This window comes from Meles meles, chromosome 6, assembly GCF_922984935.1.
Source record: "Meles meles chromosome 6, mMelMel3.1 paternal haplotype, whole genome shotgun sequence".
NCBI classification, from domain to species: Eukaryota; Metazoa; Chordata; class Mammalia; order Carnivora; family Mustelidae; genus Meles; species Meles meles.
In genome coordinates this window covers 77,493,004-77,508,645 of record NC_060071.1, presented here as the reverse complement: position 1 = coordinate 77,508,645, position 15,642 = coordinate 77,493,004, and the positions used below count along the sequence as shown (strand labels likewise).

Sequence of the window (15,642 nt, the reverse complement as noted above, 5' to 3'; positions counted from 1 at the left end):
CCAACTGGGGACCTGAGCTGTGAGTGGGCTTGTGCTGCGGCATCTGGCTGTACTCACACAAGAGGTCTTCTTGCATGTGTTGCCTGCCACAGGGGCTGAGTTCCAGAGCCCTAACGATGGAGCCGATGCCCTCCACAGGACCAAGGATAGTTTGTGAGTGGGAGATGAGTAGGAGACGGAATGAGGGGAACAGGCGAATAGGAAGGCACTGTCAGTCGCTGGGAGAGCTTTAGGGCTTGGGAAACGTAGGGCAACAAGAAAGATTAGAGCTGAGGTAGGGGAACAGGAGCCACTGAGACTGGGTAGAGAAGGTGCCTAGAAGAGGGCAGGCGACGAGGTCCTCTGGGTCTGACCAGGCAGTCCCAGCTCCAGCCCATCCCCTGGCCCCTCCCCGCTGCCGGCCAGAGTCACACATGTGTTTTCCTGTTTTCCATTTCGGTCCCCGTCACCCTCTGCCTTTTCTGCTCCTCGGAGTCAACAGCTGCTGCTGCTCGAGCCTTAGCCGGCTTCCCTTCCTAGCACCTTCCCCTCCCCCGCCCCCCCAGCGTGCTGGTAGCCCCTCCTCCTCGCACCTGCCCAAAGGTCACGGGACAGGTAAGAGGTGGGAGAGGAGGGACTATGGGCGAGAGGGGAAGTGCTGGAGGAGGATGTAGTGAGCGTCCTGAAAACTGGCTCACTGGAGACCCAAGAGCCTGTTGTGTCTCCGTCCGGGTCCTGGTCCTGGCCCTCCCCGGGCAGAGCCCTCTGCCCAGAAGCTTCAGCCCTACGCTAATGGGAGCCCTGGCCACAGGAGTAAACAATTTCTTGTTTCACTTTTTTTTTTAAAAGGGACTATCGTAGCCACAGTGGGATATAGAAAAACAAATGGAGAACTGGGGAGGGAGGAGCTGAGCTTCTAGCCTGGGGTGATGGGGGCATCCAGCTGAACCACAGTGTGACTGTTTTCTGTTTCTGTTGTTAGGGGAGGCAGCACAGGCCAGTTGGAGCTAGGAAGGCAGGACATGGGGTGTTTGGGGGGGTAAAGTGGTTTCTCACATTTAGTACTTGAGCTGGACCCAGCAGCCAAGACCCTGGACTGCGGGCTGGTTCCTGGAGGAAGTACGCTTTGGCGTTGCCGTTCATGGGTGGGTTTGGGGGACAGGGCTTCAGTGACTGTTGTGCTGGGCATGGCACACTGGGGGGCCCTGTGCCTGTGTTTCTTGAACCCCTGAATCTGAAACTTCACCCATAGACTGTAGAATGAGTGTGTTGTCCTGTAACCTCCACTAGGTCCTCAGAGTTGAATGCACCTCAGGCAGGAAGAAGACGAGGTGCTGTGTATCAGGAATGATGCTATCTTCTAGGGTTTCAGACTCTACAAGTTTTTCCCGTAAAGCCTAGGGTGGGAGAGTCCCCTGGGAAAGGTGCTCCTGGTCCCAGGCTGCCTGAATGGGAAGCATTTCCTGAGAGCCAGAGTCTCCGGGAGGAACGTGAGGTGCCAAAGACGGTGTCTTCCTGTCCACAGCCTCCGGTGCCAAGCCGTGGTTGGGGAAGGAGGGCGCATCTTTTCTCTGAAGGACAGCCGCCTCTGTCGTTTGTGTAGACTGAACAGGCTAGGGAGATTCCACTGGCAGCACTTCCTGGAGAGGCCGCTAGGGTGTGCTGTCCGCTGGAGTGTGGGTTTCACAGCCCTCCCCCGCCTCGCCCCCTCCCCGTGGGTTTCCGTCTCAAGATTCCCTGATGTGGACTTCGCTTTCCCGCAGCAGGGGACTGAACCCTGCACACTTCTTCCCCACCCTCCCCACGGGTTCCCCTTCCTTCGTCCATCCTTCATTTCTTGCTTTTATGTTCCATTAGGACATCCGTCCACCCCTTGGTGCCAGTAAATGTGGTCTTAAAATGGCAGGCGGGATGATGTGTTTCCGTGTGTTTTTGTTTGCTAAGCCGTGGGCACCCTAGCAATAGCGTCTCTGCCAAGAGGACTTGGGTGATTGCCTCTCATCCCTGCAGACGGATGAGAAAGGGGAGGAGCAGCCGGGAAGGAGATGGACGGGCTTTTTTCGAGTCTTGAGCCTAGCCTGCAGGCTAAAGGATGGCAGAGGCTTTTTGTTTAATCTAATCACACCCTCCCCCAGGTAATTCAGGAGGGAGCCATCTAAAGCGTTTTCCTGTCTGAGGGCTAGGCCTGGCGGTGGGGCAGGTCTGAGCAGGTCAGAGGGGGTGGGAGTTGTGTGTGGGGGGGGGATATTGCACCGGCCCGTTTTCTAGCTCTCTACTTGGAGAGCCTCTCCACCCCCCTCGCTAGTCTGGCATTCTGGCACTGGGTGGCAGGCAAGGTTGGCTGAGATAAGGCATTTGGGGGCTTAGCGGTGTGTCTGGCACCGGGTAAGTGCTCCATAAAAGACAGCTATCATTATAGGAGCATGGAGGGGGGCAGCTGGAAGACACGGACAGGCTCCTCTGGAGGGATTTCCAGATATTTGTGAGAATGGCTTGGGAGAAGTATGATCTCTGGGAAGGCTACCAGGATATTCCTCTCTGTTAAGAAAAAAAACCTAAGGATCTTTAATGCAAATATATAGGGTAGAGATAAGCCCCCCCCCCCCGGGGGATTTTTAGGACTTCATTCTCAGGTTGTAGAATAACCAAAGAGGGTTATTTCAGAACCGGATAGGATGTATTTCTCTTGGTGAAAGAGACCCAGAATACCAGACTGAAGTAGATTATGAAGATAGAATATGTGATTTCAAAAAAAAATGCTTAACTTTCTCTGTCTGTTTCGGGCCTGTCTGTCCAGGATAGCTCAGTGAAATCTTATTTCCCCATACGTTTAGGAAATTGGACTAAACTTGTATATGGTGAAGGTGTTTATAGGAATTGATGGTTTCCTTTGAGGATGAAAGGGCACAGGAGTAGGGAGGGGATGCAGCCATGGGTTTGAGTCTCATTTCTTGACCTTGTTTCCTTGGACATAGCTGGACGCTCAGCCTTGGGGTCATGGCTCAAATTTGGGGGCAATTGAGGGGAAGTGTGCAGAGTTCCTCTTAGGACACCCGTCACGAGGCCACCGAGTGTGGGGACTGCAGTTACACTTCCTCTAATCTCAGCACAGCAACAGGCCTTCGTGGCACCCTTGCCACCTCCCTGCCTTTCTCATAGGGCAGGGCGCTGAGAGGGGAGCGGGGCTAGGGTGGGGCCTGGAGGACGGAGGGTTGTTCTTTCTCAGCCACCAGCCCAGTCCTCTGCTCATCGCCTGAGGGCCAGCTTCCCGGGGCTGCAGAAATCGCACCCAGCGACTGTCCTTTCTTCTGGGCGGTCAGTCCCCAGCAGCGCTGACAAAGGAGATTCCTGAGAGAGTGCCTTCTTATCACGGAAAGTGCTGAGCCAGGAGCTCCTAGCTGCCCCTTTTGCAGATGTGAAGGGCCCATGAACCTTGGACCCAGACAGTTGCTTAACCCTCCTCTCCCCCTCCCTCTCCCCCTGCTATGACTTCTCGATTTGATTTAAATCCATAAGCATTCGCCTGCCCTTTCCTTTTACTGCTGGCTGAAGAGGAGGAGCGGTCAGGCCACAGTTCCCAGAGGCTGCGTCTTTGTGGCTGCGGCCCAGCGGAACCTGCTAGAACCCGGGTCCAGGGTGTGAGTGTGCTTCCCTCCTCCCCCATTCCCCTCCGCCGGGCCCACCTCGCCCACCTGCTGTGCTGCTCTGCCTTGGCCAATGACTTCCTCGCCTGTGGCGTCTGGTGCTAGACCTCTCCCCTGGCGGGGCGGTAGGCCTCTCTCTCTTCCTCCCCACCGCCTCGGGTGGGGCCGGCACCTGCGGACACTACAGCGGCTTCCTGGCCTCGGCTTTGCGTCTTTGGGTGCCTTTGCGGCTTTGGGTGCCGACTCTCCAGCCGCAGCTCCTGGGTGGGGAGCCGTCATCAGCTGTCTCCTGTCATCTCGGGGTTGGGCTGTCCCTTTGGATCACTCTTCTCTCATTCATAATCTTTTGGGTGATGCGTCTCTGTTAATGTGAGGAAATTGACAGCAGGAGGCCTGGAAGACTAGGGGCCCGGAAAAGAGGTGGAAGGAAAAGCAAGGAAAAGAGACTAATCTGTCGTCTTTCTTCCAGGGCGAGTTGGGGGTTGCCGGTACTGCTTGGGCTTTGCAAGGGCTGCTGACTTCACCTAAGGGTGGTTAAGAGCGGCTTCCTGGTCAGGGGGAGAGTTGTAGGTTTCCAGCAAGAGGTCCCCAGCGCCTCCCTTTAGGTTTGCTAGAGCCGGTGTCCTTGGGGGGGAGGGGGAGAGAAGTTTGTGAGGAGAACCCAGAAGGGCTGCTTGCAAGGCTGGTTCCTCACGTTGCAGCTGCGCACAGGTGACAGGTGAGGCTGAAATTAGAGGGAAGACAGCTTGTTTGGGGGTGAGGCTGAAAAACACAGATTCAAATCATGACGGTTATACCTGGGAACTGCCAACTTGCCTTTTATCACAGCAGACTCAGATAAAACCAGGATTTAGTTTTCTCTTCTGTAAATCTGGTGGGCAGCCCCAGCTTAATGAGGAGAAACAGCTTTTTTCTCTCTAGGACGTGAGGGCCTTCCCTTGACAATTTAAGTTGGGGTTATTTTAATGAGCCAGCTGGAGAAGAGGAGGTTAGTGGGAGGTGGGAGGCCAGAGAGAGCTCTCTGAGCTTCGGCAGGGTGGGGTGCATTGCCCATATCGACCACTGTGGGCAAGAGTTCTACGTAATTGCCAGCCCCTGATCTATCTCTTTATCTTTCTTCCTTAGAAGGCGATGCCAAGAAGCTGGTGACAGCTTGCTTCTCTGCCATGGCCGAGGGCGTTAAGTATGAAGTGGCCTCCCAGCGGGAGGGGGATAACCCCCCTTCAGCCGATGAAGCCAGCCCAGGGTCTGAGCAGGTAACGCTGAAGAAGGAGATCTCGCTGCTCAATGGCGTGTGCCTCATTGTGGGGAACATGATTGGCTCGGGCATCTTTGTCTCCCCTAAGGGCGTCCTCATGTACAGTGCCTCCTTCGGCCTCTCCCTGGTCATATGGGCTGTCGGGGGCCTCTTCTCCGTCTTTGGGGCCCTTTGTTATGCGGAATTGGGCACCACCATTAAGAAATCTGGGGCCAGCTATGCCTACATCCTCGAGGCCTTCGGGGGATTCCTTGCCTTCATCCGACTCTGGACCTCGCTCCTCATCATCGAGCCCACCAGCCAGGCCATCATTGCCATCACCTTTGCCAACTACATGGTGCAGCCCATCTTCCCGAGCTGCTTCGCGCCGTATGCTGCCGGGCGCCTGCTGGCCGCTGCCTGCATCTGTGAGTGGGGCCGGGACAGGAGGTGTGGGCTAGAGCGCCTGGGTGGAGGCGGGGATGTGAGCTCAGGAAGCCAGGGAGAAGGAGCTGGAAGGGAATGCTTCCGACAAACACTCTTGTTTTTAATTTAGTAGTATTTTTAAAGAGTTTACTTTAAGTCATCTCTATCCCCCAATGTGGGGTAGAAATCCAGAGTTGAATGTTCTACCGACTGAGTCAGCCAGGTGCCCCCTTGTATTATTTTTACATTCGTGTATGGTTCCTGTAAAAATTCAAATGGTAGCAATGTGTAAAAACAGCAAAAACAAGCAAAACAACAAAGAACAATTTACCTTTCCCCTGTTTTCCCATGTGAGGCCCATTAGCAGTTTGTAGGCCCTTTGTGACTTTCTCTCATTCCTTTAAGAAGTGTAGTGTTTTGGGGGGCACCTGGGTGGCTCAGTTGTTGGTGGTCTGCCTCTGCTCAAGTCGTGGTCCTGGGGTTCTGGGATTGAGCCCGGATCAGGCTCCCAGCTGGGCTGGAAGTCTGCTTCTTCCTCTCCCACTCTCCCTGCTGGTGTTTCCTTTCTCTGTGTGTGTGTGTGTGTGTGTGTCTGTCAAATAAATAAGTAAAATCTTAATTTTTAAAAAAGATTTTATTTATTTGACAGAAAAATCTTTATTTTTTAATTTTTTAAAAAAGATTTTGACAGGAGAATCTTTTTTTTAAAAGATTTTATTTATTTATAATAAATGAGCCAACCCCAAGGCAGACACTTAATGACTGAGTCACCCAGGCGCCCCCTAAGTAAAATCTTAAAAAAAAAAAAAAGTGTAGTGTTTTGGTTTCTTTTGACTGATTGATTAATTAATTAGTAGACTCCATGCCCAGCATGGAGCCCAGTGTGGGGTTTGAACTCATGACCCTGAGGTCAAGACCACAGCTAGACCAAGAACCAGATGCTTATCTGACTGATCACCGAGGCGCCCTTCAAGAAGTGTAGTTTTGTTCTGATTTTTTAAAAAAATATGATCATAGGGGCACCTGGGTGGCTCAGTTGGTTAAGTGACTGCCTTCGGCTCAGGTCATGATCCTGGAGTCCCCGGATCGAGTGCCACATCAGGCTCCCTGCTCAGCAGGGAGTCTGCTTCTCCCCCTGACCCTCCACTTCTTGTGCTTTCTCTCTCTCTCAAATAAATTAACAAAAAAGAAAAAAAAAAGGGATCATAATAAACATATAATACTACAGTTTTTGCTTTTTTCCGCGAATTTACCAGTGACATTTTCTGCTTAGAGATCTACTGTTTTAAAAAAAGCTTCATGGCTTCCATGTAATTTCAGGGCTATGTTTCATAGCAAATCAGTCCTCTGTTAGTGGCCACTTAACGTTGGTTCTGGTTTTTCCATCGTACAGGTAATGCTTCGGTGAATATCCTGTTGCATTTGTATGAGTTTTTCTGTGGACTAGATTCCTTTTTTTTTTTCCTCTCAAAAGCCAGATATATTTTTGAAAGATCATGCCTACAATAAGTGTATTATGTAGTGATGGAACATTAAAAAAATTGATGATCAAAAGGCACATTCTAAGAGTTTAGGAGTAGAAAGTACAGAAGCATTCTTAGAAAAGGGAAACAGGTATATTAAAGTTATTTTTTAGGTGAAGGTTTCTGTCAGTTGAAGCAGTTCACATTGGCTTCTTTCTCCTCGGTCCAAAGCAGTCTTTTCTTTCTTTGGCTTCTGAGAATGTGTTTCATCTTCCGCTTTGGAGAGGTGACACATGAGAGCCACCACCGGTGCTGAGATGGCTGGGATCACGCAGCTGGTCCACCGGCTAGAGCTGGAATCAGCAGTAGTAATGAGAGTTTCCGGAGGCTTGGTTAACTTTGCTCTGTCATCCGGGTGAAGTTACCCAATGATGTACATTTTGGACGTTCAGTAGCATCTGTAGGGTGTCCACATCCACAGAACTTACGGTAGCATCCCCTTTGACTTGTTCCTTAATGTTTCTTCCCTAGAATCAGCCAGATTCTCTTGCTGTGGTTGTGCTTCTAGGTCCCTTCCAGGGTGTAGTACTTGACAGTCTGATCCAACTGTTCGGCCAATTTGGAAGGTGGCAAGCCTTAGGCTGCGTAGACACCAGCGGAGCCAGGAGAAGCAGAGTGCACATCTGAGCTAGCCGGGGCCAGGACAGGGTGTTCCCAGGGCTCCTGCTCCCCGCCCTGAGCAGGACGGCCTGCCCCATGGAGCTCTCCTCTCCTGCCTTTTTTTTTTTTTTCTTTTAAAGATTTTATTTATTTATCAGAGAGACAGGAATAGGGAGAGGCAGGAAGCCAGATGTGGGACTCGATCCCGGAACCCTGAGATCATGACCTGAGCAGAAGGCAGATGCTTAACCGACTGAGCCACCCAGGCACCCTGTGGTCTAGATTCTTTCAGTCTCCCTTGACTCTTGCTGTGTCTCATAAATAATGCATGTAAGCCTGTACAGTCAGCAAAGCCACACTGGAGGTACTGAGAAGCTGATCCTCTGTAGCTGCATCCCTCAGGTGCCTCAAGGAGGGCCTTGCCTGAAACCTTGGAGACCCTTTCCATGCCACAACTGTGCAGAAGGTCAGAGCTGCTGTCATTTCAAGGAGTGACTACTACCCAGCAGCAGCAGCAGCTGTGAGGTGCAGTCCTTTGGCACCGGGTGCAGTTGCTCCCTGGGTCAGCCCTATCCAGCCAGCCTCAGGTTTTTCCACTGCTTCGTCTTACTCCTCAGCTCCCCCCAGCCTCCCTGCTTTTACTGTTGTGGAGATGTGGGTGTCTCTGTGGGGCACCCCCGTGCTTTGTGCGTCCGTGTGTGTGGCTTGGACTCCTCTTTGTGTATCCTCGTGTAGGGGAATGTTTGTCCTGCGTGGGAACAGTCAGGGAGGGGTGGAAGGCACTGCCTCTGTCACAAGAAGGAGGTTCTCCCTTGAGGTCTTAAATGTGTTCTGTAATTTCTCTTGCATCATCTACAGATGATCTGGTAGGTTGACTTACTGGTGAAACTAATTTTAGATCTGTCAGGCTTGAAGTGCCCTCAGATGTGGGTATATAGTACATATCTTGTGTGGTGTAAGGATTATTCCTTCTAAGTAAAATTTCCAAGATGGCTATATCCCTTTAGCCCTAGGATCCTATTATGTTTGTCATTATTATCATGTTGGTCGCAACCTCTTCTAAAACCAATGATATGTCTGCTTGCCTTCCTAACTTGACATTTCTTTTGGTGACTCAGAGTCACCATTGCGCATCTCAATTCTTGTATCACTGTGAGGGCTTCCCAGGGTACTGGGGTGATGGGGTGTGTTGTCTTAGTGGCTTCAGAGCGCTGGCCTAACTTGAGTTCATCAGGTTTCATTCTTTAGGGTTTTGATCTGTGTCGAAACGGCTGTCATCTGACAGCTGTTCCTGGCTTCTGGCATCATGCCTACCTCTGTCAGTCACCCCCTTTTAATTTGTTGCATCTACCTGGGGAACAGAGATGTCCACAAACTCTGGTACACCCTTGTAAGAAGACGCGCGGAGTAGCCGTGGTTATGCTTAGTCTGCAGGGCTCCTCGGTTAATGAAAGACACAGTTGTGTGCACAGGTTTATGGCGTATATTGGACACAACTCTGGTAGAATGACACGTGCATCAGACTTGTGTTTGTGGCTGGGCTCAAGACCCATGTGACCCTGGGCGAGATGCAGTTACTGTTTTATTCCAGGCTGCTGTGTGGATGAAGTGAGATTCAGTGAAAACCATAAATCATGACTCAAGTCCAAAGTATTGGTGAGGATTGTGTTTAAAATGACTCTCTCTCAGCTGCTTCTAGGACTTTGTTCTGTCTTTAATAACTTCCGGGGAACCTAGAGATCTGGAAGAAGGTTCAGAAGGGCAGCTAAGATTGTAAGAAAGAATTAGGGACATACGATTCATAAGTTTCTTCCTTCAGCCATTGTCTAATGAGCTCCCAGTACATGTCAGGTGCAGGGACCTAGGAGGACATTCTGTCCAGGTACCACCTATGCAGTGGTATGTCGTTTATCTAACCGTAGCCATTCAGGAGAAAGCCAGGAGGTAGGCCTAGAAGCAGCCAAGAAAGAGAGTAATTTTAAACATAATAATCATCAATATGTTACACTATTATGTACCGAGCCCTCCCTCAAACATAGGTCTGGTGCACTTGTCACTCTGCTAGAGTTGTCACATATATGCCAGCAGTTAGGCACAAAGTAAGGACTGAGGCGAAATCTTCAAATTCAGCAAGAGAAGGGATTTAATACAGAACATTCCTTCATTCAGGGCACATTTACGGTCTGCTATGTGCTGGGTATTCCACCTAGTGCTGGGAAACAAAGAAGAAAAAGATATGGCTCTTGCCATCCAAGAACTCCTAGTCGAGGTGGGAGACAGATAACGTTGACCGACAATTGTGCAGTATAGTAAGTGTGGGGATAGAGGCGCCATGGGAGTGAGCAGGACATCTTTCTTCCTGTGAGGAAGAGAGCTTAGGAAGACCTCACAGAGACCATGATGTCTAAACAATTTTGGAAAGATCCGCAGCTGTATCCTACAACAATTCTCACAGAAGGAACCGCAAGTGAAAAGGTGTGGAGGTGCAGAAAGGCATGGAATGTTCAGGGAATTCCCGGTGGTTGGTATGGCTGGAATGCGGGGAGGGAGCTGGAGAGAAGGTGGAGACTGGAAATGTAGCCCAGGGCCAGCTCCAGGACTGGTTTATACAGTGCCTAAACAGGTTAGACTTTATCTAGAAAGTCGGGGGGGGGGGGGGGGGGCGCTGTTGGTTGTAAGAGGGGAAGCAAAATCGGAATAACTTGGGAGAAGAACTCTGGTGGCCATGTGGAGTATTTTTGGCAAGTGTGAGAAGGTGGGCAGACCGGTTCAGGGAGCTGAAACCTGAGTCCACATGAAGGATAGTGAGGCCTGTGCTGTGGGCAAGGCCTTTGGACTAGAGATGGGGGATGGATAAGGAAATAGTTATAAGGTGGAATTTTTAGGACCTCTGGATGGGGGTGTGAGTGGGGGAGCTCTCAGAGGTGATGCTAAGGGTTGGGCTTGGACAGGTGGGCAGTGATGGGGCCTCCATCTGAAACAGGGAAGGTGAGCTGAGCGATGAGCAGAGGGGCATCGGGCGTCTGCTGGGCTGCTTATGGGACCCTTCCCTGAGCAGTGCCTTCCTTGGGTCTTCACGACCCAGAGTTGGTCATTTTCCCGTCCACGGAGTCCTGCTTACCTAAAAAAGAAACTGATGGCGAACGATGATGCCAGTCTATGACTGCACAGTGATGAGTGTACATGTGGAATTTCTAATGACCAGGTGGTGTGTATTTGCTCTCTAGGCTTCCTAATACCATAGCCCCTGGGAAACCTATCGAATCATCAGGGAATTGCTTGCAGGGCATGGAATCAGAACAAAGGAAGAAAGTTTTGATCATGGGAGAAAAATTTACTGAACGTGACGGACTCTGTAGAATATGGAGCTGAGAGGTAGAGCAGGGAACTCATGGTGTGGTGGTAGAGATAGGCAAAAGTTGTCAATGCAACCTATGATCTATGGTCAGTGCTGGGAGGGCATGGAGAGTGCCTTCCTCAGGAGACGCCTGTCGCAGCAGTGAAGGATGAAATGGAGTCCGGGCATGTTTGGAGTGCCCGCTCAGCATGGTCTGTGAGGCCTGCTCCAGCTCTCCTTCTCTGACCTCTCTCTGTTCCAGAGACACCAGTCCTCTTGCTTTTCTTCCACTTTGCCTGGCCTGTTCCTGCTTCAGGGGTTTTGTACTTTGTCCTTCCTTCTGCTGGGAAGGCTCTTTCCCCAGATACCCTCGGAGCCTACCCCCAGCCCCTACTCCATTCATGTCTTTTTATAGATATTACCTCACCGGAGGCTCAGCCTGTCTAAAGTGGTCCCTCTCAGTTTCCCATCCTGTTTTGTTTTCCTTTATAGCCCTTGTTACCACGTGACATTAAATATTTACTTGCTTATTGTCTGTCTTTCCCACTAGAATGTAAACGCCACAAGAATAAGTGCTTTGTTTTGCTCGCTGCTGAGTCTCGGCATCTAGAACAGTGCCTGATCTGTTGGGTACTCAGTAAAATTGGTGAATGAAGGCTTAAGGACATTCTCGGCACAGGGATGGAAAGGACAGGCAGTGTAAAGCACAAAGGGGAGAAAAAGTATGGGGTGTGGGGTGTATGGGGGCGATTGTGGGAATGTGAGAGGACAAAGGGAGGCAAAGGGGGCTAGAGCATGAGGCAAATAAATGTTCCTAGAGGGTTTAGGTTTTACCCTAAAGCATCTGAGGAGTGACTGAGGGGTTTTAAGCGGGGGAACAGTGTAGCTGCGGTGGGACATCAGAGCGAGGCTGGTGGCAGAGACACAGATTAGGAAGCTCTGTGGCAATCCAGGCAGGAAGTGACAAAAGCCTGAACTAGAGCCGTGGAGTGGGAGTGTGACTTGCTTAGGAGGTGATGTCTCCAGGAAAGGAGAGGGAGGGGAGCAGATTAGAAGGCATAATCAGTATAACCAATAGTACTCATTTGGATGTCCAGTGTGGGAGAGAGGTAGGTGAGGAGGAAAATATTTAGCAGCCTGTAAATCCTGAGCTACAGGGGCTGAGCCTGTCTCAGGAGTCCCTGTATCCCCTGCAAAGAAACAAAGAGAGGAGCTTGATAAAGATTGCTTGAATGAGCTGGGTTTCTGGTTTGGGCGATTGGTAGGTAGTGGCATCATTTACGGGGGTGGGGAAGATGGAATCATGTTGAGTTTGAAATTTATTTGTAGGATAGTAGGTGGATTTGCCCATTCGGAGCTCAGGAAAGAGATGGGGCCAGAGATTGGCAAGTGCTTCGTGACTGTTGGATGTTCCTTTTCCCAGCACTACCCTTTGTCTTTATGGAGCTCTCGGGGTGTGTGTGGGTGTGTGTGTGTGTGTGGGTGTGTGTGTGTGTGTGGGTGGGTGTGGGTGTGTGTGTACACGTGCGTATGCATGAGCACGTTGGGGGTGGGGCAGGATGGGCAGCCCAGCACAAGATTACAGTGGATTTTTTTTTTTTTAAAGATTTTATTTATTTATTTGACAGAGAGAGATCACAAGTAGACAGAGAGACAGGCAGAGAGAGAGAGAGGGAAGCAGGCTCCCCGCTGAGCAGAGAGCCCGATGTGGGACTCGATCCCATGACTCTGAGATCATGACCTGAGCTGAAGGCAGTGGCTTAACCCACTGAGCCACCCAGGCACCCGATTACAGTGGATTTTGATGAGTGTTTTGATTCCTTAGGCATAGAAGGCCACAGGAGGAGACCTATGCTAGCCTCGGAGTTTAGAAACTCTTCATAAGGAAGTTTAAGCTGACACCTACATGAATGATGAATTAACCAAGAGTAGGTAGGGTAGAGGAGCATCTCAGGCAGGAAGAACAGAATGTATGAAAATTTGAAGACAAGAAGAATTTTTTTTTAGAGATTTAATTTATTTATTTGACAGATCACAAGTAAGCAGAGAGAGCGGGGGAAGCAGGCTCCCTGCTGAGCAGAGAGCCTATTGTGGAATCCCTGGACCCTGAGACCATGACCTGAGCTGAACACAGAGGCTTAACCCACTGAGGCACCCAGGCGCCCAAGAAGAACATTTTTGAGACTCTTTTCAATAAAGGAGTTCAGGGTGGGCTTCAGTATTGAATTTAAGGTAGGAAATGTTGAGAGCTGGCTTGCAGAGAGGTAGGTAGAAATGGTAGGACAGGTTGTTCAGGGCTTTATAAACCGGTCTAGTTATTATTGTTATATAACAAACCACTTAAAACTTAGTGGCATAGACTAACAGCCATTTCATTCATTCATTCATTTTTAAAGTAATATCTCCATACCCGGAGTGGGGCTTGAACTCCCAACACTGAGATTCAGAGTCATGTGTTCTACCATCTGAGCTAGCCAGGTGCCCCACAGCCATTTTATTCTTTTATGGTTTCTATAGTTCAGGAATTTGGGAGGGCTAAGTGGGGCAGTGCTGCTGGCTCGGGGTCTTATGTGGCTGTAGTCACATGGTGGCAGGAGCTAGAGCAAGGAGGCGCTGAAGAAGATGGGGACTAGCTGGCCATCTTTTTCTCTTCAAGTTCTGCTGGATGTGTCTTTCCATGGAGTCTCTCCCTGTGGACTGTGTTGAGTTTCCTCACATAATGGCAGCCCGAGAGCAATCAAAGTCTTTACTTGGCAGCCGAAGACTTCAAGAACGAGTATGTCAGCAACGGAAGGAGAAGCTACACTGCCTTTTATGACCTAGCCTCTGAAATCACAGGGCGTGCCTCCTGCTGTACCCTGTAGGTAGAAACATTCACAGAAGACCACCCATTCCTGAGAGAAGAGGTACAGACCCTATCTCTGGATGGTCAGAATGTTAAAGTCACATTGTATGAAAAGTGTATGGGTTGGGAGATCTTGGTGAGACATCTTTGGGAGATACAATCTGTTACATAGACCGTATTAAGGAGTTTGGTGGGCTTTCTCCTAAAGCAATGAAAAACCTCTTTAGGTTGTAAAATGGAAGAGTGACTTGCGTCATTTGTGATTTAGATCTTAGAATTTGTGATTTTTATTTTTTAATTTTTTTTTGTTTTTTAATACTTTATTTATTTGTGGGTGAGCGAGAGAAAGAGCACAAGCAGGGGGAGCAGCAGGCAGAGAGAGAAGCAGACTCCCTGGTGAGCAAGGAGCCTAGTGTGGGACTCCATCCCAGGATCCTGGGGTCGCGAACCAAGCCGATGGCAGATGCTTAAATGACTGAGCCTCCCATGCATCCTGAATTTGTGGTTTCTAGAAAGGTTATTCCAGAGAGGTGGCTCAGTTGGTTGAGCATCTCCCTTTGGCTTGGGTCATGATCTCAGGGTCCTGGGATCGAGCCCCATATCAGGCTCCCCCTACTCTGCGGGAAGCTTGCTTCTCCTTCTGCCTCCCCCCGTTTGTGCTCTGTCAAATAAATAAATAAAATATTAAAAAAAAGGCTATTCCAACTCCAGTTTACAAAACTGAAAGCAGGGAGACCAGTTCAGAAGCTGTTACCATGATCCCAGTGATGGTGGCTTGGATTAGAGTTACGGGATGAGAGAAGAGGAGACTGATTTAAGACTCAGCTACTAATTAGATATGGGTAGAAGCTGAGGAGGATAAGATGGCTAGGTTTCTGGCTCAGGCAACCAGATGGATGGAGCTGCCAGTTACAGGGAGTGAGACTGGAGGAGAAGTAGGTTGAGAGAAATTGATAGGATCCATTTGGGATAGGTTGAGTTTCCTCCTCCTGATGTCCAGTGGGTGGTTGGATATTCAGATATATCTGAAATCCCGATAGGTGGGCTGGAATATACTTTTGGGAATCATCAGTGTAGAGATGGTCATTGAAGTCAGATGAGATGATCTTGGGACAGGTTGTAGCAAGAGAGAAGGAAAGAGCTTAGGATAGCATTCTCAGGAATGCAAGACTGAGGGAGAAATACTCTGCTAAAAGGAGAAGAAGCATCTAGAGACATAAGGGGGGAAATGGGACACAGTGAGTAGAAGAGAGCAGTTTGAGGAGGAGCTGGTGGCCAGCAGTGTGCAGTCTAAGAGGCCAAGCTAGGTATGGAGGGCATTGGCTTGGATTTATCAACAGGTCACTGTGACTCTGGAGAGGGAAATTTCAGGGCAGTGAGGGTAGTAGAGTCAGATTTCAGAGAGATTGTTCATTTATCCAGTGAAATCTGAGTGTCTGCTATGTGCCTACCTCAGAGCTAGACCCTCGGGATCTGAGGATGACGGTTTCCCAGTGTGCTCTCACGTGGCTCCCAGTTGTTGGATGAAACCGTTACATGAAGCATTCTATGGCGGAATGGCTCGTGTGGGGATGTGGGAACCCAGAGCAGGGGCAGCGTGCCCAAGGGTGGTGGGTTTATGCTCAAAAGTGGCCTTTGTGGAGGAACTGTTAAGGCATGGAATGTCATTTGGAATTGGCAGGTAGGAGGTCAAGGAAAACCGTCTTTGGTTGGAGCTGTGGAGTGGCTGTTAGTCCAGAGCAGAGGAGAGAATCTAGAGGTACCATCCAGAAGGCTGAATCTGAAGACCGGAAGGGTGGTTGTTAGCGGGAGGGATCAAGGTTGAGGGAGGAATTTATGGGAAAGACTTAAGTCTGCCTTAGGTGGGTTTGGGGGTATATTTCTGGAAAAGTTGGATGAAATATCCTTAACAAGAAGGTCTTGCCCATGGTTGGAATGCTTGGGGGCCCTGAGTCAGCATTTCTCTCCCTTGACCAGTGTAGAGGTTCCCCTCATCCCTTCAGGAGGCAGCAGTGTGTGGTGGTGAAGAAGGTGGCATCAGGCCAGATTTC

The 15,642-nt window shown here is 50.0% G+C and overlaps 1 protein-coding gene across 3 annotated transcripts in view; it reads left to right on the top strand.

The window, feature by feature from the left end:
* Nucleotides 1-3,462: 3,462 nt before the first annotated feature.
* The window catches only part of SLC7A7 (solute carrier family 7 member 7), a 32,596-nt gene continuing 20,416 nt past the window's right edge, over nt 3,463-15,642 (top strand). Inside the window, exons 1-2 of one of the 3 annotated variants that reach the window (XM_046008305.1) lie at nt 3,463-3,617; nt 4,749-5,288. In XM_046008305.1, the coding sequence (XP_045864261.1) occupies nt 4,790-5,288 (499 nt within the window). In that variant the 5' untranslated portion in view covers nt 3,463-3,617; nt 4,749-4,789. Of the gene's footprint in view, nt 3,618-4,094; nt 4,342-4,748; nt 5,289-15,642 lie in introns of those variants that run through there. The other 2 variants (XM_046008306.1, XM_046008307.1) reach the window with 2 other exon arrangements.